The sequence below is a fragment of the Mustela putorius genome, unplaced genomic scaffold, assembly GCF_011764305.1.
Source record: "Mustela putorius furo isolate JIRA1106 unplaced genomic scaffold, ASM1176430v1.1 tig00003845_pilon_pilon_pilon, whole genome shotgun sequence".
Classification (NCBI taxonomy): Eukaryota; Metazoa; Chordata; class Mammalia; order Carnivora; family Mustelidae; genus Mustela; species Mustela putorius.
Window position 1 is genome coordinate 61,280,729 of NW_025421998.1, and position 24,329 is coordinate 61,305,057.

At 55.1% G+C, this 24,329-nt stretch overlaps 1 protein-coding gene and 1 long non-coding RNA gene across 10 annotated transcripts in view; one reads left to right on the top strand and one right to left on the bottom strand.

Annotated features, from left to right (window-relative positions):
• The window catches only part of MINDY4 (MINDY lysine 48 deubiquitinase 4), a 118,936-nt gene that overhangs the window by 78,525 nt on the left and 16,082 nt on the right, over positions 1-24,329 (top strand). For 2 of the 7 annotated variants that reach the window (XR_001181121.2, XR_001181122.2), the window contains exons 14-20: positions 2,910-2,973; positions 5,308-5,469; positions 10,737-10,917; positions 11,470-11,542; positions 20,976-21,036; positions 23,016-23,137; positions 24,084-24,176. Coding sequence is in view for 3 of the 7 variants with exons in the window: in XM_045062848.1 (XP_044918783.1) it covers positions 2,910-2,973; positions 5,308-5,469; positions 10,737-10,917; positions 11,470-11,542; positions 19,276-19,390 (595 nt within the window). In the remaining 4 variants the exon portion in view is untranslated. Of the gene's footprint in view, positions 1-2,909; positions 2,974-5,307; positions 5,470-10,736; positions 10,918-11,469; positions 11,543-19,275; positions 20,941-20,975; positions 21,408-22,920; positions 23,200-24,083; positions 24,177-24,329 lie in introns of those variants that run through there. The other 5 variants (XR_006601370.1, XR_001181123.2, XM_013061478.2 and 2 more) reach the window with 5 other exon arrangements.
• Positions 12,875-22,647, bottom strand: LOC106006839. 3 transcript variants are annotated; one of them, XR_006601372.1, is made up of 5 exons: positions 22,387-22,647; positions 18,124-19,350; positions 17,690-17,848; positions 13,306-16,019; positions 12,875-13,046 (listed from the first exon to the last, which is right to left on the bottom strand). It is a non-coding gene; the product is annotated as an uncharacterized LOC106006839 (long non-coding RNA). The 3 variants fall into 3 exon arrangements; XR_006601371.1 differs by adding an exon at positions 17,459-17,564 and having other exon boundaries at positions 12,875-16,019; positions 22,387-22,645; XR_001181124.2 differs by having other exon boundaries at positions 12,875-16,019; positions 22,387-22,644.

The window sequence follows — 24,329 nt, forward strand, 5'->3', positions numbered from 1 at the left end:
AGGCTCCTCCCACGCTGTGCTTCTCAGAATCCAAAATCCTGGCAAACTCCTGCTCCCTGAAGGGGTCCCCTGTGTGCATAATAGCCTCAGGGCGCAGGCTTCATCAGTCTGAGGCTGCCCCTGGCTCCTGTCACCCAGCCTGGTAGCTGGCCTCAGGCTGTGCGGAAATTTTTTAGGGCCCAGCATTGTCCAGTCCCCAGGTAGCCCGGGGAAGGGACAGCCTGCCCTTTGGACTGAACAACATCAGTCCCAGGGAAGTCCTCAAAGCTGGTGGCTCAGAAGCTCCGTGAGTATGGGGACCTCAGAGCCCAGGCAACCCTATCCCTCATTCAGCCCCTGCTCCCAGGATGCTGCATGACCTTGGAGACCTGGGGGTTCCCCAGAGGGGCTACAGGAGCTGGAAGAGGGGAAAGGATGGGGTGCCTTCAGCCAGAACAGCTCTGCCTTAATGTCTTGTGCATCTGGCTTCTGCCTAGAAGATGACATTTGAAGAAAGAGCTCTGAGTCTAAACAGACGGGGGAGGCCGCCTGGTATGTGTTTGCTAGGGCAGTCGTCACAAGCACCCACAGCCTGAGTCGCTTTAACAGCAGAAACTGCCAGGTCTGGGGGCTGGAAGTCCAAGATCAAGGTGTCGGCAGGGTTGGTTTCCCTGGAGGCCTCTCTCCTGGGCCTGTGGGTGGCTGCCTGCTTCTGTGGCCTCACTTGGTCTTTCCTCTGCCAGCTCGCATCCCTGCCATCCTCTTCCTGCAGGGACCCATTCAGACGGGATTAGGGCCACCCGAATGGGCTCGGGGAACTTAAGTCACCCCTTGAAAGGCCCTCAGAGCAGAGCCACATTCTGAGGTACCAGGGTCAGGGCTTCGGCATACAAATTTGGGGGTGACACAGTTTAGCCCCAATCACCATGCATCTTGTGTTACAAAAGGGGAGACTGAGGCCCAGAGAGGAGAGTATGGCCACCACAGGGCTGGCTGGGGCTGGAACTCCAACCTGCTTACAGCCCTGCCCTTTGAACTGCCCTCTCTCTGGGCAGGGCAGAGGCCATTTTCCCTTTGCTCAAGGACTCCTCACACTCCGCTCTCCAGGGAATTCCCCTAAAGGGAGGTCTGGGCATCTAGATTTGCCAAAGTTGTAAATCTCTTAAGCCGTAAGCTGCTCCCTGGCGTCTGGCGAATGCCCTAATGTGAAACGCAGACGTTCCTCCCTTTCAAGCTCCGTGCTCACTCCTGAACTTCCCATCGTGTTTGCACCTAAGGATGCAATTACCATTTCCTGCCATTGTCCTCTCTGCTTGTCCCTCCGCTCTCGGCTGACGCAGGCTCTCAAACCCGCTGGGTGAGCACGAGGCTGTGAGATTATGGAGATCGGACCGCTTCTGAAAGCTTTGGGCTGGCTCTGGACCAGCGATGCTTATCAGTCCACCCAGGACTCCTTTGAGGTTATTTTCTTCTCTTCAGAAGATGCCTGTATATGCGGCAAAAAGCGTTTCCATCAATTCTTCTGCCTGAGCTAGCGCCAGTTGAGTGCTGCCTTGGGCCATTTGACGCCCCCGCCGGCTCCTTCCCAGGCCCCCCAGGCCCCCATGCTTCTCCACCAGGTCCCCGCAGTGCCAACGCGGCCCATTTTCCCATGTGGACCACAGACCGTCCCCATTTGTCCACGGTTATTAAAAACCACAAGAAAGCATTTCTCCAGCAAAGGTCACGGAGCTTGAGTTTCTTAACTTGTTTGGGAAGGATACGGGGACCAGGGTGTTTTAGGTTTGTGGACTTATGGCAGATCTTAGATTTAAAGCATAAAATTGAGACCAGGTTTCTCTTCTCTTCCACTAAAAGGGAAAACAAACATCGTGATTGCTGAGCCCTTTCCTCTGGGTTGTCTGTCTGTGGTCTCTTTGGGGTGGGGCCAGAGGGGGCAGGCCGGGCCGCTGGGCATGAGCTGCAGCCTCCTGTCTCCCGCAGCGATGCCCTTGTGAGTCTTTCCATGTCTGTAAAATATAGTAACCCTTATTCTGCCAGGGGCGGGACTGTATTCCATGGATGCTGGCTCCTTTCCGGTTCTGTGGCCGGCAAGAACACTTGGTCTCCCGAAGGATTTACGTGGGGGTAGGGAAAAGGAGTTGTGTCCTGGTGGGGGACTTTCTAGATTGTCAGAGAGTGTTGAGGTTCATGGAGGGCTGGGCTTGCCTCCTTTTGCCAGGCTCCCCAACGACAGAGCCACACTGATGATGACTTCTGGTCCCTAGCTCTGTACAGCCCTAAGAAATCAGCTCCTTCTGGTTTGAGGGATGTGTTTTGGCCAAGGAGCTTTTTACCTCATGCCTTCTGGGGGGCTCCCTTCTGAGGGCAGAGCCATTGTGGTGACCTGGAGTCGGGAGAGCACCGGCCTCCAAGACGGGCCGCGGGATCCTCCATTGACTCCATAGGCCAAAAGCCCCATGCCCTGGGCAAGTCAGTGCTGCTCCGAGCCTTGGTTTTCTCTCAATGTCTGGGGAACCGTGTGTGTCCAGGGCCTGGTACACAGTCTGTGCCCAGGTGGCACGGCTATTATTATAGGACTCCCATCGCTCCCATTGAACAGACTTGCAGGCTGAGGCCTAGAGACGGACGGGGATGTCCCAGTGCCCATGCTGGTAAGTGGCAGTTGGGCTGTGAATGCGGGATGCTGGACTGCAAACACAGGGGCCTGTCACCTCCCTGCGTGTCGGTAGTGGCTCCAGGGAGGCCAGAGTGGAGGTCACAGCCCAGAACAGAGTGAGCGTGGGCTAAGGAGCCCTGGGTTGGCCCACATCCAGAATTCTGGGCCTCAGCCTGGACCCCAAGAGGAGCCCCTGGTCCCCTAGTGAGGTTTGCCCAGAGGCCTGAGTCAGGCAAAGGTGTGCTGATACCACTTCTCTTCTGTCTTCTAGTGTCCGCCAGGACTTCGATGTCCCCACCAGCCACCTGATTGGAGCACACGGATACTGCACCCAGGTCGCGGTTGCCGAGGGTCACTGGGCATTGGGCCCTTCTTATCCTTCCTCCCCTCTTCTTTCCTTGCCACCACCCCCCAGCCCTCTCCTGGTGGTTTTCATATGCCAACCTCTCTGTCATGGAGACCTAGAAAGGCCACTCATCTCAGCTTCTGCTCCAGGGGTCTTGCTGTGCCCGATCTGTGTGCTTGGCACTGCAGGGGAAGGGGGATGCCAGGGATAGAGCCAGGTGCTGCACAGCCCAGAGCCCCAGCCCGAGCCCTGGGGACAGACTGGGGGCTCTGGGCCAGCTGGCGCCATGAGGGCCATGAGGGCCACGGCATCCTTTGTATTTGCGCAGGGCACCATCTTGCCAATGACCCTCCCTGAACTGTGTGGATCTTCTTCCCCTCCCCAAGCCTCAGTTCTCTTGTTTCTAGAATGAGGAGTTTAGGCTAGACCAATGCTTCTTAAACTTTGATGGGCGCATGAACCCCCCGAGAGTCCTGTTGAAAAGCAGGCTCAGATCCAGTGGGTCTGGCCTGGGGCCTGATGTTCTGAATTGCTCACAGGCTTCCCGGAGAAGGTGATGCTGCCGGTCCATGGACCACACTTTGAGTAGCAAGGGGCTACGTGTCCACTAAGCTTTGCCACTGTGTTGATTTTGAGTCTTGCAGCAGCAACAGCCTATTTCCCCTTTCTCCCCCGTTTCAAGAGGGCTTCTTCCTGTGCCAAGGAAGGTTTGAGACAGACGGGGAGCAGGAGCCTTCTCCCCCTTGAAAACCAGATGGGAAAAATTGAACCTATCTGAAAGGGGCCACGCCTTTCTTAGACGCTGCTGCCCCCGAGGTGCAGTATCTCAGAGCAGACATTTCCTCCAAATTTTTTCTCATTTCCTCTGCAAGGACACAATGGGGCCCCTTCGCTATCTCCCTCCAATGGGGTTCCCTCCGTGGTCATCACAGGGAGCCTCTTTTACTGTCACAAGGGCAGGGGTCTTGGTGTTGACGGAGGGCTTTATTCACCCAGGCATGTCTTTTATAATTCAGGGGTAAACACTTCTGTGAACTCTTCCCTCCAGAGCTGATGCTGGGAAAGGCCTCTCCTGGCCATTCCCACATACTGTGGGGCCGTTGCTGCCTGCTGGCCGGCCACGCACGCTGCTCCATCAGGGTGGGTCTAATGGGGCGTGCTGCCTGCCCAGGTGGGCTCACTTGGTTCCCTCCCCAGTGGCACAGTGGGCACTTAGCGGCCAACATTCCTCTGGAATCTCTGCGGCCAGGTGGTCCCCCGCGGGTAACAAATGCAGGGAGAGGGAAGGACACCAGGGAGGATGCTGGAAAATGTGGGTGGAAATCCCCTCCCATCGGGGGGGCCCCAGGGTCCCCATTCCTCACAGGAGGGTGGACCCTTCAATGCCCTGCTAAAGGAAGGGCCCGTCCTACCATGTTGATGCAGGAGGCGCTGGCTAAAGGAGGCGGCCAGATGAACAGGACTCCCCGTGTCACTGATCTCTGGGTTCTGGAGTCAGCAGGCTTGTCGGCCTGTGACACAAGTTACAGGGCCCCTGGATACGTGACGCCACTTGGCCAACAAGGCGGGGACAGATCTAGAACCCAGCCTGGGGCTTCCTCGCCTCTGCCTGTCTGCCTCTGCAGGCCTCCTCTCTCCCTCCTCTGCTCAAAGACCCCACCATTGCCCACGAAATCCAAATAAGCCCTAGAGCTGCCTTCTTGGTGTTCACACCATTGTCCGCTTCCTGGCGTTGATAATGGGCGCTGGTTGTGTAAGATGTTATCATTGGGGGAAGCTGGGTGAAGGGTGCACAGGAACTCTCTGTACTATTTTTACAAATTCTTTTGAGTCTATAATTATTTCATAATAAAAAAGTTTATGAAAAAAATGCCATCTTTCAAGACCCACCCCAATGTGGCTTCTCCACAGAGTGGCTCTGACTCAGCCATGGAGTCCCGTGCCTGCCTGGCCCAGAGGTCTCTGAGCTCGTATTTTTGTATTCCCAGTCACATCCTACATTGTGCCTCAGCCGCACAGGGACGCACCTGATCCCTGCCCTCGGCATGGAGCCCGAGGTCAGGAGCCATTCTTACCCTCCAGCAGTCTCCTGCTGCCACTTAGCCTCAGTGAGTGTCTGTGCGATCAAGGTCACACTGAGTTCCTAGAGTCGCTTGACTGGGAACCGCTGGCAGTTTTCCCTGATGGCTGGTGGGAACTCCAAATCCCAGCCCTCTTGTGATCTGGGGCTCTCTCCCTCCTTGCTTTCCTTCCTTTCCACCCTTTTTTTTTTTTTGTCCCCAATCTCCCTTGGACAAGCCTTTCCCCTTTCTTTCATCTACAGGAACTCGTCAATCTGCTCCTGACCGGGAAAGCCGTGTCCAATGTTTTCAACGACGTCGTGGAGCTGGATTCTGGGAACGGGAACATCACTCTGCTCAAGGGCATTGGTGCGCGCAGTGACGTCGGGTTCTTATCTCTCTTCGAGCACTACAACGTGTGCCAGGTACTGGGGCGCAGGGTTCCGGAGACAGAGGGGCCTGGCTCCCTAGGACTGGAGAGAAGGAAGGCAGGGAAAGGGAAGCTCCACTCTGGTTTCCAGACCTGGTCACAATTTGGTCCAGTCTCAATCACGGAGGGTTTGGGAAGAAATAGCACTTGGCTGCCATTGAGTTTTAGCATGAAATTCCCGCCCAAAGCCAGCCGGTGCCATGTTCTGGGAAAGGTTGTTTCAAAGGGACTCCTAGGGATTTCTAGGGGAACTGTGGGTCAGAGCAGATGCAGTTGGGGTATGTGTGTGTGTGTGTTGCCCACTCTACTCCACTAATCCCATCTTAACTAGTTAGTCTTCAACTACCCGAATTGCAAGTAAGATCACGTTCTAGGGGCTAGGATCTCCGCGTATCTTTTTGGGGGGCCAGTTCCACTCTAACAGGCCACTCGATCTGTTTGCTAGTGTACTGCCCCCTCTCCTTCCTCTCTCCCTGCAGCCAGGGTCTTGAGAAGGCCTGGGCCCCTGGCAAAGTCAGGCAGGGTAAGGTGACAGCATGTCTCTGCAGGGCGGGTGGTTGTTCCTGTCTAGCCTGCTATTAGACCCTCTATGAGCCTCTGTCTTCATGTCTTCAGAGAGAAGACATTGTTCTCTAGCTGGTTTCATGGTGCCCTTCTGGCACGATCACGAGTTCAGGCTGCCGTCCCGTTGATAATGGGCCATGTGGTGCGGCCTCCGCCCCAGGTCCTGCCCCTGAGGACAGGAAGCCGAGTCCTGGGCTCCACAGACTTGGGGAGAACAGAATGGTAGTGGCTCCCTGATTTGCTGGTGTCAGGAGGGAGCCCAGGAACGCAGCTACGTGGGCCTGGAGAAGTACCAGGGCTCCTGAGCACCTGGCCCTGGGTGGGCTCTAGAAGCATTTGGCCTGAAATTCCATGGGCTGAGAGAGGTTACCTTGGCCAGGCTCATGGAATCCCTGGGCTTACCGTGCATGAGCCCTGGTTTTACTCTTGTGTTGAGGGTGTGGGTCGAAAAGTAAACTATTTTCCTTTGGTCTGTGGAGGGTAGTTGATGGGAACATCAGTTGGGGGTCATCCTTCCCTTGGAATAAAATGCCGATTGAAGAAATTCAGGCCCTACAATGATCCAAATTCTTGAATCCACACAGGAACCCACCCCCTGCCCCCAACATACACACACACTATTATACGGTCGGCTGAAGACTGAAGCTTGTATCTTTCTTGCAGCAAGAGGATGTTTGCTCCTCTGCTTTGGCGCTGCGGGATCTCTGAGAAAGGACGAAGGACACTCAGGCCTTCTCTCTGCCCTAGAACTCACTGAGGACTGGGCCTTTGAAGGAAAAGGCAGAGGTCTGGCAGTAGAGACAAAGCCTGTCCTCCCCCTTACCTCTGCCTGTCATCTCCTCTGTCACTGAACTCCTCTGGACCTACATGGTTGGTCATGTTGGCTGTGGAGGGAATCCAGGAAGCGTTAGCACCCACACTCAGAGCTGGGCCCCTTCCATGGGGCAGCAGCAGTGTGGCCCCAGGGAAGGTCTGGCATTTAGGACAGCTCGTGGCATGGCACCCAAGATGGGACTGTTCCTATAAGGTTTAGGCTTTCTCTCACAGATGGCAGATGCGGGCCCGCCTGTCATTCACCCTGTCTGGGGCTTCTCACGGCAGCCTCTGGCTGGGAGCCTGGTTCTAGGGCCCTCACTGAGTATGTGAGGGCTGGGGGTGAGGGAGGTCCCGTCTGTCAGTGAGCTTATTAGATGACCCGCACTCTGGACGTGTCTGGGGGGAAGAAGAGGAAGCTCTGGGCCAAGAAGTGCACCCTCTACTGAACTAGCCGGCCTCCAGCCCCAGCCTGGCTGTGTGTTCTGGTCCTCCATGGGCTCACCATGGTCTTGCTCATTAGAACTGCGCCTCAATCTCACCACCCCAGAGCTCACTAATGAGCTTACCACCCCCTTCCAGTCCTTCCCTGAAGCCACTGTGACCTCTAACATTAGAGTAGATTGACTCACATCATTCTTTTGCTTCACACCTGTCAGTGGTTTCCCCATCCTCTGAGGCCATTAGGGGCTGAATTATGTCCCCTCACAGATTGACATGTTGAAGTCCTAGTATGAAGAGCCTCAGAATGTGTCTGTATTTGGAAACAGGGCCTGTAAGAAGTGATTACGTTAAAATAAGGTCCTTAGGGTGACCCTTAATCCAGTTGAGTAGTGTCCTTATAAGAAGAGGGAATTCGGAACCAGACAGGTTCAGACGGAAGACCACATGAAGAAACAGGGAGGAGACGGCTATCGGCAGCCAAGGAGAGAGGCCTCGGGAGAAACCTGCCCACACCTTGATCTTGGACTTCCAGCCTCCAGGCCTTTGAGGAAACAGATTTCTGTTGTTTAAGCCACCTGGTCTATGGAACTTTCTTCTGCTGGCCTCAGCTAACTAATGCAGGGACTAAGAGCCCAAACTTAGCATAGCCTACGAGGCCCGATGAGACCTGTTCCCTCCCTTCACATTTTGACTTAAATGTGTCACCTCCTAAGGGAAGCCTGTCCTGACCTCATCAATCCATCTGAATAGGGACTGCTCTCATGGTCCCCTGCCACCTGGTCCCTCTCCAATACAGAATCTTACTGCTTTCTTTCACAGGCCTCCCCTTGGTTTCAAGTGTCATGGTTTATTGCTTTTGAGATGCAAACTTTGTGTGCATTTGAACATCTCTGGGATTTTGAGGCACTCTTGGAATCGCTGACAGTGTCAGACTTTAGCTGCCAGCTTGCTTTCTTCATGAAACAAACAATTATGGTGACTCTGATGGCATCTTAGATTCGGGGCAGGGCAGTGCAAATGTGTCTGTATGATTATTTGATTACTATCTGCCTTCCCGATTAATCCAGGGAGCCCCCCCCAAGGACAAGACTGGTCCTGCTTCCTTCCTTGCTGTACCCCCATCACTGAGCATAATGTCTGGGACTGAAACACAAGTCATGTTGAAGGACAGTCACCCTCAGAGATGACAGACAGCAACTCTGCTGGCAATCAAGTGTTCATTCTTTTTAAATTAGGGCTTCTAAGCTGGCAGTCCACAGGGAGGTGTGGGGGCATTCACTCGTCTCACCCCTACAAAAGATTTGAGAATCCCCCTTTAGAAGTGACTCCTAATCGTGCCCTCTGTTCCCCTGCCGAAGGAAAGCCTCAGACTGTCCTGCAGGAAATGTGCCCCCACCCTCCTTCTTTGCCGCGGGCCTTTGGTTAGCTACCTCGGAACCCAGAAGAAGTTAATTTCATCTTTGGAAAATGTCACCCACTTGGAGGGGGCTCCTGAATGAGAAAACTCATTTATAAAATCTCTGGGCAGCTTCCCCCCCCCCATAATCTTTTGACCGTTTAATAAATGGCAGGCTGCCCTTTTGTCCCCTCTCCTGGAAAATTCAGGGTGGCTGATTATGCAGACGCCTGCCCTCTGGCAGGTTGCACGGCTCTTTTTCCTGCAGTAAATGAGCCCTGGGTCCCTGAGAAGGCTCCCTATTCGAGGTGAGGCCCTCACCAGAAAAGTTTGAGCCCGGAATGGGAGACAAGTTTGCAGTGGGGTTTAGACACGTCTGGCCACGTCCTCTGAGGTATCTATTTCCCCCACATCCACCAAGGAGAGGGCTCTGGAATCACGTTTTAATGTCACGAGGGGCTGGGGTGAGGGCCCTACTGGCCAGGTGGGGGTGGGGCAGGGCAGGACGTTTGGAAAATGAGAAAACGGACACCTTGTAAAGATCGCCATCCTACCCCCTGGAGGAGGCCACTGTTTGTGGGCAAGTCTTTCCTAGGGACCTAAGCACAGGTTCCCTGTCCGAGATACCCCAGTTTAGAGTCAGCTCCCAGGAGGGGCTCCGGGGGGCCCCAGGAAGACCGCTCGGCCACTCTCCTGTGACAGGCCGGAGAAAGTATGCCCTTCTCCCCACTGGAAAAATAATTCCCATTCTTTCCTTAATCCGCAGGCTGTGGCTGTAAATACCTGAGCATGCAAACATCTCCCTGGGGCTGGTGGGGATTAGGCCAAAATCAGCCTGGTCCATGGCACGCACGGAGCCGAATAAACCAGAGCCCGGGGTTGGGAGAGGAGCAGCCCCAGGGAGTCACAGGTGACGGGGAGAGAGCTCAGAGAGCCTGATGGGCAGAGCCAGCCAGACCTCTGCGCAGGACTTTGCAGAGGGCCCCTGCTGCTCCTCTGCCCTAAACACTCCCCTGCCCTAAAGCAGCAGCAGTGAGGGTCCTGGGGCATGTTCCGTGCCATCTGCCTTCCCTGAACACCCCTCTGCGGGGAGCTTTTCAAGGGAGTCTCTGATCAGAAAGTCCCAGCTCCTTATCCTTCTCTTCCCCCGCGCTCTTTCCCGAATGCCCTGCTAGTCCCCGGATGGATGATTCTGGGCATTCCTCCCTGGCACCCCCACAACAGACTGCTCTCCCTCTCCCGTCGCCCTGTGGCTCCAAGCCCACCTATCTTCAAGGTAAAGTCCTAACTAGTTCAAGTTCCACTTCATGCATGAGGACCCTCACTCGTCAAACATTTGCTCATGTTGGCTTCTAACCCCTGCCCCTGGTGCTAAGGGCACAGACTGGTGCTTGGGAGGCAGGCTGGCCTCCCTCTTGGTGAGGCTGTGATGTGCTGCAGGAGGGCAGGCAGGTACTGGGTACCTAGCACCTGTTACATAGTAGCCCCCACCCAGGAGCTAGAGGGTGATTCATGCTCCCTGGTTGGCTCATTTGGGTGATGCAGAACCTGGAAGGGGAGGAGAGGTGTCCCAGCACTCTAGATGGGGGACGGGGGTGCCCACGCACGGGGGCCAGCCGCGCTGGCGTGTTTGAGGACTGGTGAGAGGCTGGTGCGGCTGCTGGGTGTGGCTGTGGAAGAACCAGTGGGGAGGTCATCATCTGGGGAGGAGCGGCTGGCTGCAGAGGAGCTTTCCCAGGCAGACTGGGCAGCCCTGTGAGCCAGCTAAGTATGGGAGAGGAAGCAGTGTGGGTGCCCGGGGTTTCAGGCCGGCATACCTCACAGCGTGACCATGGGTGAGGGGAAGCCCCTGAGAGAGGCGGGCATGGCTCCGGGGGACAAGCCGTGTCTGTGAGCAGCCCAAGGGACTCGCAGTCTGGTTCAGAGTCCGGGACCCCCCTCTGGTATCTCCGAGGTCAGCCCAACCCAGGTTAGCCGGAACACGCCGGGGCCCTTTCTCTGGGGCTAGCACCGGCAACTCTGTCTGCGCTGCATCCCTCTTGCAGGTGGGCTGTTTCCTGAAGACGCCGAGGTTCCCCATCTGGGTGGTGTGCAGCGAGAGCCACTTCAGCGTCCTCTTCAGCCTGCAGCCAGAGCTCCTGCGGGACTGGAGGGCCGAGAGGCTCTTCGACCTGTACTATTACGATGGCCTGGCCAACCAGCAGGAGCAGATCCGGCTGACCGTTGGTGCGCCATCCCCACCGGCCCGCGTCCTCCTCGGGGCGGGCAGAGAACAACACAGGCCCTCAGACCTGTGTCCACACTGGGGAATCAGAGAGCGTGTGTTGGTGTATCCTCCTACCGGAGGAGCCAGAGCAGGGCCTTGAGAAGCTGGTAGCATTAGAGGTGTACGGTAGAGTTGAGAACTCAGAGTAGGGAGCCCTGAATACCATGCTGAGAAGTTCGGATTTTCTTCTATGGGCAATGAGGAGCCATGGAAGATTTTAGAGCAGGAGAAGGATAGGATCAGATGAGTTTTAGAAAGAATGATGCTGGTGGCTGACGGGGAGCAGGAGGGTGGGGTGGAGACCGGAGGTGTGAGGTGTGAGGAGAGAGCTGTGGTCCAGAGGAGAAGCAGTGGGACAGGGACAAGGGTGGGTCCGGTCAACATGAGAAGCAGAGCAGGTGCTAGAACAGTCAGGTCCCAGGAGCTGGGTTGTTGGTGCTGACCCACAAGTTCAGACCCCGGGCTAATGAGTGTGTGTGTGTGTGTGTGTGTCTCTCTCTCCCGGCCCCCAGACACCACCCAGACCATCCCTGAGGACAGAGACAATGACCTCGTCCCACCCATCGAGCTCTGCATCAGAACCAGGTGAGTCAGGTCTGTCTCTGGCTCTGGAAGCTCACCTAAGTGCCTGGGAGGTATGGTGGCTAGGGTGGTCGTACCCACCGGAAGGAGGGTGGGTTTCGGGATTGCCCCAATCAAGAGTCTGTGGTGAGGCAGGCCTTCCACAGAATGGAAAGGCGCAGGGCTTGGGGCTTGTTTGTACGTAGCCTTTCGTGGTCTCTGTGGCTCAAGTGGAGAAGTGTGTGGTCTGTGATGTGACTGTGTCTTCAGACAGCTTCTGGAGCTGCCCCTGTGGCAGGGGTCGGGGGAGTGCGTAGGTGTTTCTTGAGGCTCATCCTTGCTCAGGGCGATCCCTGGCACCTGCAGTGAGTGCTGTGAGGTCCGGTAAGGAGGGAGGACAGGGAGGATACAGGTGGGAGAGGGGATGGGAGGAGTTTGAGCAGGATGGGAAGGTGAGAGGGCCTAGCTCCTCTGCGGTCCCCAGGGGGTCGCCCTGAGATGGCTTCCTGTGGCAGCAGCACCCTCTGTGTCCAGGAGGAGCAGACCCACTCGTTCTGTTGGTGTGGGTCGGGCCCTCTGAACCCGAGGTGCCCTAGAGCCTCAGACACACGGTGGGAGGTCCTTGACTCTCCTATTCCAGCTCAGGCTCAGGGTGAGTTGGGGCTGCCTTCACTCAGGATCCCACTGACTGGACCTCAGGGCTGGAAACAGTACTCTGGGGGGCTGTGGGGTCGGAGCTCTGGTCCCATTCCCGCACCCCCCACTCCCCTCACCCTCCCACCCCCCACCCACACCGCCGCCTCAGGCAGGCCCTTCACAAAACCTTTGCGGAATGACTCTGGAGGCCTCAGATGCAGTGGGAGGAGCAAGTTGGGGAGGAAGGAGGTCTGCATTCCAGTACCTTCTGGGGAAGTGCTAGAACTTGCACGTGGTCCGTGGGGGTTCTAGAGTTTGAATCCTTTCCGCTCTTCACCCGTGTGTCCCTCACATTGTCAGCTGTAAGACTGGTAAAATGGAGAGCCCGGCGTGGGGCTGTTGTGAGAGCACCTGTGAGAGCACCTGGTATTCCACCAGGTGCTCTGTAAACAGCTCTCACGGGTAGTGTCTTAGCGACCCCGGGCCGCAGTGTGACCTCAGACGGAACCTCATGTCCCCAACTGTGAAGTGATTAACTTGGGGTGCAGGACATGGATAATGCTGGGGCTCTGACCACCTGCATCCCAGGGGTTTCGCTTGCAGCCTTGGGCTGCTGCCCAGCCAAAGGTTCATGAGCCCTTGACTGGAGCCTCGGTCACAGCGGAAACCCCAGGGAGGGAATGTGGGAGATGCTGGGACATCCTCATCAGACCCCATCTATTCGTCCATCTGTTCATCCGTCCTCCTGCCTGCCCACCGAGCCAGGGACAAAGCATTCTTGTGGGGTCATGTGCTGGCTTTTCTTTCGTCGGGCGGATTAAGGGCCCAAGCAGGTCGCTTTCCTTTCATGTACAAAGGGCCACTCATTCCAGGTGATGAGAGAAGGGCAACACTGGAAAGAGAAGGTGACACTGGCCTTGGCACCCTCCTCAGGACGGGGTGAGAGGCCACAGGGCAGCCTTCCTGCAGGTGGGCCTCCCAAGCAGGGCTGTGGACCACACCCTGGGCACAGGCTCCGCCCATCTCCCCGACTCCAAAGACTTTCAACTGTCTCTGTAGGGGATGTGGGGGACCACCGCCTGGGACCTCTCCAACAGCCCCATCTGGAATCACTCCTCTTGTCCCAAGAATGGTTCCACTGCAGGACTCACCAGTACCTCCAGCTCAGGGGTTGGACATTCTGAGCTCAGCCCTAACTGTCCAGTGCTTAGCAGTGACTTGGGGCTCTGTTTTGTTGGGGAGCTCAGTCCAGGGTCATCTGAGCACGAGCATGGGCCGGGAGCATCTCTTCCTCTTCTGTCAGCTGTCTTCTTCTCCCAGGGCTCCTCCCATCCCAGTTGTCACTGTGTGCAGTGAAATGATGGGGGAAAATGGGGTCGCTGCCTACAGCCAAGAGCCATCCCTTGGCCTGGGGCATATGGTCCATAGGCTGAGTCTCTGCCCTGCCCTTTTCTGTCCCTGCTCACTATCAGTGTGTGGCTCTAGCCATGCTTCCTAGTCCTTTGTCACAGATAGAAAATCACACTTGTGCAGCACACAGGGTTCAGAACAACTGGCCTGGCGGCTCTGTGGGCCCAGACTCCACCTAGCCCCTGATGGATGTGGGGATCAGTACTCTGATATACCTGTCTTCATCTGTGGTTCAGCCATTGGGAAGAGTATGATCCTCAGGCTTCAGCAGGCATCCCTGAAGGATATGGTAGTGAGTCCTACCCCCATGGGTTCTGGTTCAGTAGCTAGGTGGGGCCTGAGAATTGGCATATCTGGGGAGTTCCTGGGAATTGCTGGTGCTGCTGTCCCAGGACCACATTCAGAACTTCTGGTGCCAAGTAAGGGTAGCATCTACCCCTCTGTGGCCCTTTCTGGCTGTCTTGTAAGTTAGATGTCAGGTGAAGTGCTGAGCCTCAAGCATCTGGCCTGTTGTAATACTCTGGGCCAGGGGTCCTTCCTTGCTGGCCCTGGGGGCAGCCCCACCCCATTCCCCCACCTTCCCCCAGGTAGGAGTATCCATCCTCTGCTAGGACTTTCCTAAAACCAGCTGTCTGCCTCTCTTATGACCTCTACGACCTGCCCCACCATGGTGGGCCCACCTGGGATGTTAATGTGGTGAGATTTTTCCCAGCATCATTCTCAGAAAAGCTAAGTGGGTGAGTGGATAGTGGGAATGCTGGATCCCCCCCTCTCCCTCCAGTACCCATCAGATAACATACCACTGTAATGGGAAACAGCAGGCCCGGCCTCCTGGAATCCTGTTCCAAGGGGTCGGATTACAAAGGCTTTGCGTTTTGTTTTCATCCCAGATTCTCGAACAGCTCAAAGGGAGAAACTTGGGAAAGTGGCCTTCAAGGTCAGTGAAGACCCTGGGGAGAAAGGGCCCTGCCTCTTGGGGGATGAGCCCTGCTGCCCATAGGAGGTCCCCACCCTGACAGGAAGAGGGTACATGTGGCGTCATGGCCTGAACTCAGGCCACATCTCGGGTCATTACCGCAAGATGACCAGACCCCTGGGCCCATCACTTCAACCTCATGGAATCCCTGGGCTGGACTCCATGGAAGAAACAGCCAGATCAGACTCTAGGTTCTTGCTCTGGGAGAGTTCACAATTGAATAGAAGTCAAGTTCATGATCCACTCTCTCCTAATCCAGGCAGAAATGTGCTGCCTACCCTTAAACCTAGCTCTCTTGCCTGCTAAGGACATCTGATGCTCACCCTGACCCAGCAAGGAGCATACCACACCCCTAGCCATCTGGAAGCTTGCTGAGGTCCACGGAAAGGCCCTTAGACACTACCTGAGATGGCCCTTCCTTTAACATGTCAGGGTATGCGAAGCGGAGCTCTGTGCCCCAGGCCATACCTTGAGTCACAAACAGTGCAGGTCCTGAAGCTTAGGCTTGCATTGTCCCAGCCCAGGGGAAGGTCACTGAGCGGTCAGTATGATTTCCCGCCACCTGGCTTTGTTACCACAGTGACATTACACAAGAGCGGACTGTTGGTTTTGCTTCTGGGGAAGAGCACCCTAAGTCGAATGATCCCAGGTCCCATGCCATCTCTGCTCTCAAATGTGACCCGCGTCTGGACCTCAGGGAGTCTCCCATTCCCGACCCTCATGTCAGGAATGTGGGGTCTGTCCACCACCCCCCTCACCGCCCCCCCCACCCCGCGCAATTCCCGCTGCTCTCTGACCATCTCAGCAAAAACAGACTCATTTATGGTGATTTCCAAACAAGACACACACAGTGACCTCTCGAGCTTCCAGCCTAGCCAGAGTGGGAGAGAATGAAACAGTTGTCAGTGGTCCAGAGGAAAGAGGAAAGAACACATAACCAGGGCCTGGGGCTGGGCCACAGATGTTTCTGTTTGGAGGCTCAGACAAGAAATTGAAAATATAATTTCAGCTGGGAACAGTGCCTTCCAGGGGCTGGAGCTGAGTGCCCAGGTCCGTCAGCTGTACCCCCACCCACTGGGGGAGGGGGCTGCTATGCCAGTCTTCATGCCTCAGCTGACACACTTCTTGCCCAGGTACCCTGTCCACAGTGTCTCTCACCCACCAAAAGAGGGTTTCCTGGGTGCTCCCGTGGCCCCAGCTGATCTCTTCTGATTCCCTGCCCCACAACCTGCACACACACTTGCCTGCTCTGTTCCTCGCCCTGGTTAGGTTCACAGAACACTCAACACCATGATGCAGTACCTCCACTGGCTCTGTTGCGTCACGTTGTATGACCTCCAGAAGGCTTGGTTCTGTTCCACATCTCAGTTTCCTCATCTGTTGAGGGGTAGAAGGATCCCTTCCTCGAGCTGTTGCGAGGTTGAAAAAAGAGAGGCAGAAGCATTCCCTTTCCTTTGGAGACCATGGGGGTGCACGTGCCTGTGTGGGAGAAGGGATAGTCAGGAGGAGGCATAAGGGAAGGGACAAGAGAGGACAAGGGCCATGGGCTGGGCTCTCTGACTGCCTGGGTGAACGAAGATGCTTCCGCCCTGGGCCCCTGGAGCCCCAGAAGGAATAGCTGCTGGGCAGGGCTGTGTTCATTTAGTGGCACTTGGCCCTGAGTTGTCTTGGAGGGGACAGAGGCCAGTGATACCAGCTCTGTCCTTGAGGGGCTCACAGTCTCATGGGGGAGGGAGACCCCATGACAATATGGCACTGAGAGAGGACCCCCCCAGGCTGCTTGGGGGTCAGAACACACTTCTAGAAGGAGGAATCTTGGATCTGATCCTGAAGAATTGTGGGTGGGGATGAGGGATGGTTGTTCCGGGTGGAGGGCACAGCACAGGCGAATGCCCCCAAGGGAGGGATAGCCTATGGGGTTCATTCCAGAATCTTCTGCTTCCCGTGGCTACAGTACAGGAAGTGGAACTTGCACAAAAGGATACTTGCCTGGAAGCCCATAGTGAGCAAGAGTTCTGTGGTGTATTTCTACTGGTCAGCTCTGGTGAGAGCTTTAAAACCTGGCCTGTGCCCTTCTCTTTGCTGATACCGGCTCTACTAGGCATCTGTCTCCAGGATACACTAGTGTCATCAATGCTGAAAGTCTGTGGAGCGGGCAACCCCTGCTCAGCTGTGGTTTTTGGCCCTGGGGAGGGAAGGGCCTCATTTGTGGCCCTGAGATGGGCCCTCTTTGTGATGCTGAGCCTCCCTGAGCTCCAAGGACCACAGCATCTTCTTGGAGCTCGACTGCTAAGCCAGTGGTCCTCAGCCACTGGGTTATCTTGTGCCCCAGGGACTATTTGGCAATGTTGGGAGACATCTTTTGGGTATCACGGCTGAGGGGAGGAGGGTACTAAAAATCCCACAATGCACAAGACAGCCCCAGAATAAAAATTAGCCCGCAATGTCAGTGGTTTGAGGTCAAGAAATCCTGCTGGGAACTCTTATGCTCAGCCTCCTGAACTAACCCTGGGAGAGTGAGCTTTCATTCTGCCCGCTGTGCTGTCTGCGGGTCCGTTTCATCCCTGCCCTCCCCCTGCCTGCCCCTAATTGCATACACAGAGCTCTGTTTACTGTCCTTGTAATTGGCCATGGACTTTCCTACCAGGGAACCATTCATCCTCACACAAGCACAGCACCCCCATGTCTCAGCTCTTGCCATTTAAAAAATATCTCTGCTTTGATTTTGTATCAACTGTAAACTACATTTCTCTGCTGTTTCTAATACTTTCTTCCTCATTGGTACCTGTTAGCTGGGTGGGTTAGTTACTAGGGTAAAAAGCCTCGAAACTAAGCATTAACTCCCACCACCTAACTGTAAGATCCAGTGACTGTTGGAATGGCATGGATGTCTCTAGTAGTAGAGAGATGTGACTCACCCCTGCACTGAAGCCAAACCCCATGTTGCCAGGATCTGAGCTGTTTGCAAATGGGGAGCTCATAGAAGGAACTTCTCTCTGCCTGTCAGAGTGCGGAGGGTGAAGGCTGGGAGGGGTGGGGAGGGATGAGAGAAGGGTTTGGGGACCAGGTTGAAGTTAGACCTTATGGTAACAAGAAATCTGACGGACTTCTGACTCCCGCCCCACACCCCCACCCCTGCCCATTCTTACCACGACTGGGACAGGAAACCACTCTGGTCTGGGCAATAGTTTTCCCTTTGCAGTCTGGGACCCTGATGCCTGCCTGGAGCTAGGCAACGGGCAGAATGTCGCTCTCATCCACGTCTCCTTTCTGATGCTTTCTCGGGGGTCTGGATTCAGGATATAGCCCTAGTGTGTAAGACTTTGATAAGAAACTTACAGAGGCTGATACTCACCTATAAATCTTAATAGAGCAATAAAAGATTTTAGTGACATGCTTCAAAACTGCAAAGATGAGGAACAGAGAAATGAAATTGAAAATCTCATGTTGCATGGTAGAGTTGATGAAGCCCCAGGTCACATTGCCACGTATTGCGGACTCACTATTGACACGCTTGGCACAGTAAGTCTGCCTAGTCCCTGGGAACCCGTGGTCAGCACCATGCCTTCCCAGCGGGCCTTACCTCCAGATCCTGCTCAGCTGTGTGACTGAGCGCTGCATCTGTCTTCCCTACTGGCTGCACCTGTAGGGGCCACCCTGTGACATCATCAGGCCCCAGCATCAAACAGTGCAGGCAGTAGCTGCTTGATGACCGAGTCATGGTCTGACTTCCAGCCATGTTGATGATCTCCAGATACAGTCACATTGCCTCTTCCTCAAGCAGTGACAGACACTTTGATGCCAGTGGAGCCCCTCAAAGTGGCCCAGCCCCGGAGCACCTAATAGATCCCTCTAGATCTGCCCCAGGGCTGACCTGTAGCAGCTCAGGAAATAGTCGAAAGCAAGCGGACACCACAGAATCACTTAAGTCCCCCCCACAGAATCACTTAAGTCCCCCCCACCCTGCCAGGGGAGCAATGGCGCCGACCATTTCCATGACTGACAGTTAAGGGGAGGCAGGGTCGGTGGACAAGCACAGGAGGGCTATGTGTCTCATTACAGGTTGTGTTTGGAGTGCGTCTTGCTAAGGTTGGTCTTCCAGCACTTAGTCCGGAGAAAACACCGAGGAATGTGTCCAAAATTTTTTGCACATCCAGACCCGCTTCTGAGCATCTGTGACCAGAAGGCTCTCCTGGGTCCGATGGCTCAGGTGTGAAGGGTATCTCCCAGGCTTTTACACAGGAAGGAAAGGGTTGGTTGTCAAAAAGTCCTACCACCCCATTTGGGTGGGCTCTCTCGCTGTCACAAGGCATCATCCATAACACTGAAGGGTGACACAGAGGTAGTTTGGAAGGACTAGTTTCCTAAAACAGTGTTAACAGTCTTGGCTTGGCAGGTTTTCTCCTACCGTCTATCCGTTTCAGCCTTTTATGCTGAGGATTTTAACAGAAAGATGCAATTCAGCATTAATATACAGTCTGGATAAAAATGTTTCACAACGCAGGGCAGGGCTGCATCTTGTGTCTGGAATGTGACAAACACTAAATTCCCATATTCCTTCTATCCTCACAGTGGGTGGGTGGGGGTCGGAGTTGAGCGGGATAGTAATTGTTCCAAAACAGACGATAGGCCAAGTAGCTCCCACACCAAACCCTTCCATGGGAGCAAGACACACAGAAATACCACCACGATTTTTTGTCTTCAAATGATGAGAAATCTTTTGGCTCCTTTGAAGAGGAAGAAGCTGGTCAAAGGTGTGCAAAAAATTCAACAGAAGAAAATACAGTCTTTACAGATGCCAGGAAGGTGCCTATAATCAAGAGGAAAGTAATTTGGTAAGAGCAGAGTGAGTACGAGTTTCGTTGCCTCTGGAAGGCTGTCCCTCTCCATCGAAAAGCCAGAGACATTGGTGCAGCCACTGAAGCAAGGCACGGGTCATGAAGAAAGACAAAGAGCAGAAGCCTGAGGAAGGAAGGAGAAAGAAGCCCAGAGGGAGCCTGCGCTCTTCATAAAGGTGGAGAAGGTTGGGTTTACAACCAACCACTGCTGAAACGTCGTGGGCCTTCTGAGCGATCGGTCAGGAGGTGTTCCAGTCTTCCCCTGGGAGACCCTGTTCACTTGCCTGTCGAGGCTCCCACCTCAGGCAGCTGGGACTCTCCAAAGCAGAAGCACAGTTAAAATGAGAAAAGCTTCCTTCCCTCCACCCCCTTCTGTTGGCCATTGACAGGTTGACTTCTGTCAGAAGAAAAACATCAGGTTTTGAAAAAGTGTGCTCCCTCCGCTAGCCTCAACATTGCGAAAAGCATTTCAGGAGCCTGGGTTCGAACCCTGTACCCTAGCACTGCTGTTGAGGTAGATGCCACCCACATCTGCTTCCAAAGTTCCTGGATCTCAGGACGGATGTGTATCTCTTCGATACCCAGGATCAGGTCTTGTAGGAACATTCCATCCGCTAGAAATGTGATCCTCCTGGGCTGCTTTAGAAAACAAGTGTGCCGTGTATTCAAGTCATATGCTAGGGCGTGCCTGGATGGCTCGGTCAGTTAAGCATCTGACTCTTAATGTAGGCTCCAGTCATGATTTCGGGGTCATGAGATTCAGCCCTGTGCTGGGCTCCACACTGGACGTGAGCCTGCTTAGGATTCTCTCTCTCTGTCTCTGCTTACCCTCCCCCCACGCACTCAAAAATACATAAGTGAATAAAAATTTTTAAAAAATTAAGTGTTGGGTCATTTTGTGGTTATCATCTCCACTAACTTTTATTTTGGAATTGGACTGGTATTAAAATTGTATCTAGCCCATTAAATGATACTGCTTCTTAAGACTTCATCAAGTAATTTAAAAAAATGCAAATCTGTGTTTTACTGAGCTGCTTCCAGCCCTTCACTGGCTTCTCGTGGCTCTCAAAGCAAAGCCCAGAATCCTTCGGAGGCTCCCAGGTCCTGTGTGGTGCCTCCTTGCCTGCTTCCTGCCGTGGGCCATACCTCTCTCCCGCCTTCTCTAGGCTCCGGCACCTGGAACCCTCCAGGATTCTCCCTATCTGGATCTTCCCATGTGCTGTCAAGTCCACCATGAGGCACCCTGGGAGGTGGCTGTGTCCTCGGGCACGTGGACCACACCCATCAGCTCAGGGCCCTGCAGTGCTAGGCACACAGCAGGCTCTCGATAAACACTTGTGGCAAGAACGAATGAATGAACGAATTAATGTCCTGCCCCTTCTATCTTCTCCTGGGCTCCCTGGGGTCCTAGGTATGTTTGTGTTTCATGGGGGCCTGGTATATAGGTTTGTGTGTGATGTGGAGAGGCAAAGTAGGGAGGTTAGAACCAGAAATCCTCAAAGCCCTTAAGACAGGACCTTCGGGTAAGTGAGGGCAAGAGATGGTTCCCGTGTGGGCCTGGGCAGCTCTGACTCTTTACCTGCTACTCTGCTTGCAGGTGGAAGGGGGCAGCGGTGAACTGGAACGGCTCAGACCCCATCTTGTGACCCTTCCTGTGGGTAAGCCTATGGCTCCACCACTCATCACTGGGGGTGACACCTGAGCCCCAGGCCTCAGGGACAAGTCTCTCAGAAGAGTGTCACCCCACTCTGGGCCAGCAGTGCTGCGGAAGCATCCAGAACCTTCCTGCCCCTTCCATGAAGGGCCCCCAGGACTGTGATGAGGGCCTAGAGTGCTGCTTACGGCTCCCTCCCTGACTGAGCCATGACTGCCAAGGATGGGACTGCCTGTGTGCTTTTTGTCTGCATCCCTCCCCTGCTCCCCACTGGGCCACCTGTCCCCTCGTCAAGCCTGTGATACAGTCAGCCTGGGCACCCTGAGCTCCTTATTTCTGGTGGTTGGCGTTCTATAAAGCAGGAGTCAAACCCCAGCTGAGGAGGAAAGAGTCGTTTGTTCTGTTGTGGCAAAGGAAGCCTGAGGTTTGCATGGTTCATGGCTGGGGTGGGAACAGGGATGGTCGCCCAGGGCCCTAGAGACCTGTGGGTAAGAGGTCATCTAATGGGGGTCTCTGCAAACAGGCGATGCCTCTGGTCCAGTAGTGTCCCTGCTGGGGCTTCTGGTCTAGCCTGTCTTGTCTGCGTCGGCCCCAGGCCTAAGGCACCAGGCTTTGTAAGCTGTGCTGCCTAGGGCAACACCCGCCCCCTGGGAGCCTGTCTCAGGGCAAACCTGGATCCCTATGAGGCCCTAGGAGGATGGTCATGTGGACCTGGCCAGGTGGATATGGGGAAGAACCTTCTAGGCAGGGACCTCTTGCCACAGAGGGCAATAAGATGAGAATGAGCCAAGGGACCCCCAATGTGGGTGGGCAGAGCCTGGGAAGGCCCTCATGTTCCAGAGCAAGAGGGGATAGGTATGACTGGGAAAAACAGTCACTCATAAAGGGAAATTTGCACAGTTGCAGCCTCCCTGATTCCATGGGCTTGCATCCTACTGGTCTTCAAACGGAATGTGACGTTAAGGACTGCTCTGTAATGGCTCCCAACAGTGGTACAGAGCAAGGGCACCCAGAGGCAGAGCACTGGCCTCCAGGAGCCTCTGTCACCAGCCCAGCCACGTGAGGGGCCAGGAGCAGCATGAGACCGAGCGCGCAGGAGCGCGGTCCATTGCTGGCCCCTGCTCGGGCCGGGCCGGAGCTCTGAGCAGGCCCCGCAGAGGTGGGTGTTTGCATGGAAGGACCGGGGAGTGAGCTCTTCCCGTGTCTGTCTGCCCTGGCCCAGGGAGCGGCCAGGGAGAGCCCTAAATGCTGAATGGTGGCTGGTCCCCAGCCTCTGTGTCCCATCCCTCCCCTAACCCCCATCCCCCCACCCACCCCCGTGCTCAGGACCAGAGCAGCTCAGGAACTGTCTTACCTCTGCAGCGCTGGCGAAGAGGAGACCCCTTCTCTTTATATGCCAGGCATTTGGTGGTGACAGCTCGAGGGCCTGTTTTGCACTCTCGTGGGCTGGGCACAAGTCGTGGCCGGATTGTTGTATTATCTTATTGTGGGTCTTTGGGGAGAAGCAGGGAGGAGCCGGGAGGGAAGTGAGAGGGCAGGGCGCGCTTTGTCTAAGCTGTGTGGAGGCCCCGCTGGGGTTTGCTGTGTAAACTCCAGTGGCCATTCACAGCAGGCGTCCCGCAGAAATGCTTCCTATATGTCCCTGAAATGTTTATGCATTTGTTTTCCTTGGCCAGAGACAGGCCACTCCAGCTGAGCCCTGGTGGAGGAAGTCAATTTCCCTGTAGCAGGCTTGTTTATCAGCCTGGGAAGGAAAAGTGTGTCTTTTCAATGAAACTCACTTAACCTCCTGACCAGGGTCCTGTTGGCAGGGCTGGAGAAATCAAAATATTCCCAGCGTTGCTTGAAAAACCCAGTTCCAACATATTATAGAAGCATTTTTTTCTAGAAGCCAAGATGCAGGTGCATGCATGGTTTGACACCCCGTGCCTGGGGTTTCCTGGGACACAAGACAAGCAAAGCCTCAGCACCACCATCTCTCAGGTCTGGAAGTGAGAAGACCCACAGCACGGCCACCACCTCTGCAAGAATGAACCAGAGGCGAGTGCCTCCCTGCTGGTGGCTCTTCTCCACCGGAGGCACAGAGTTTTCTAAAGAGACTGTGGGTAGGTATCAACAGGTCCCGAGCCTCTCTCCCAAATGATATTAAAATCTTTGTGTTCATGTACGTGTGTGTGATTTTCCAGGGAGAGGGTCTGTTTGACTTTGGCTAATACCTTCCTGAATTCCCCAGGAAAAAGTTAAGAGTCCTAGAGTTGAGTGGCTGCTGCAGACCGACCTGGGCATGGCCACCCCATCAGGGCTGGCACGTGGGCCATGGGCTGGCACGTGGGCCATTGGCCGGGTTAGCAAGCCAGAAGGTGTCAGTGAGGTGCAAATTCTTGGTCTCTGGAGGCAAGAGCAGGTCGATCCCGCTGCCCTTGTGGCAGTAAAAGAGGTCTCAAGGCCACTCAAGCCGACACTCTCCCCGATTAGTGCAAACTGCCCTGCCTTCTGTGCAGGCCTCCCATTACTGGGGACTGCCCCCCCAATCGGATGATTCACACTCTGGTACCTACTTATGGTGGCTCCCGGTACCGGCTTCCACCCAGCTTCTGAGGCAGTTAGCCTTCTCTTTCCCCATTGAAGAAGACCCAAGGCTTCCTTCTGGAAGGAAGGATCCACAACTAAACCATGCAAAGGCCCCGCACCTCTCTGCCTTCCCGGTTCTGGAGATCACATCCTCCCCCCTCAGCTTGCCTGTCTGCTCAGACCCTGCTGTCAGGAACAGCAGTGTCTCCTGTCCTCAGGTGGGAGTCAGGGACCATCCCACACTGCAGGTGCACTTGGCAAGCTTTGAAGCAGCTTTCGGGAAGTCTCCCTCACCTGGCTTTAGGAGAGGAGATACAGACCTCTGGGCCCCATAGCTGGGGGAAGGGACCCGAGGACAAAGAATTCCTCAATAGCCACTGGCCTCTTCCAGGGCCAGCCTCGTGCTTTCGTCACCTTCCTCCACGCCAGGGCACGTGCTGTGCTAATGGTGGCTGAGCCATTTGCACCCCGTTTCTGTAGGTTCTTTGTGGCAGTGGCACAGTAAGAAGAGCAGCTTCCAGAAGAACCACAAGGATTCCCTGGGGGTCAGAGCTGGGCCAAGGCTTTGTGGGGGTGAGTGTTGGGGGATATCCTCAGGACCCCAACCCAGTGCTTATTTCTGAGTGAAGGGAAGTTGGGGCTGGGGGCCCAGCCTCCCGGGAGGGCTGGGGCTGGTGAAGGACCCATCTTCTGCTCCCCCAGGCTGTTGACTCTGCTAAGCCCACA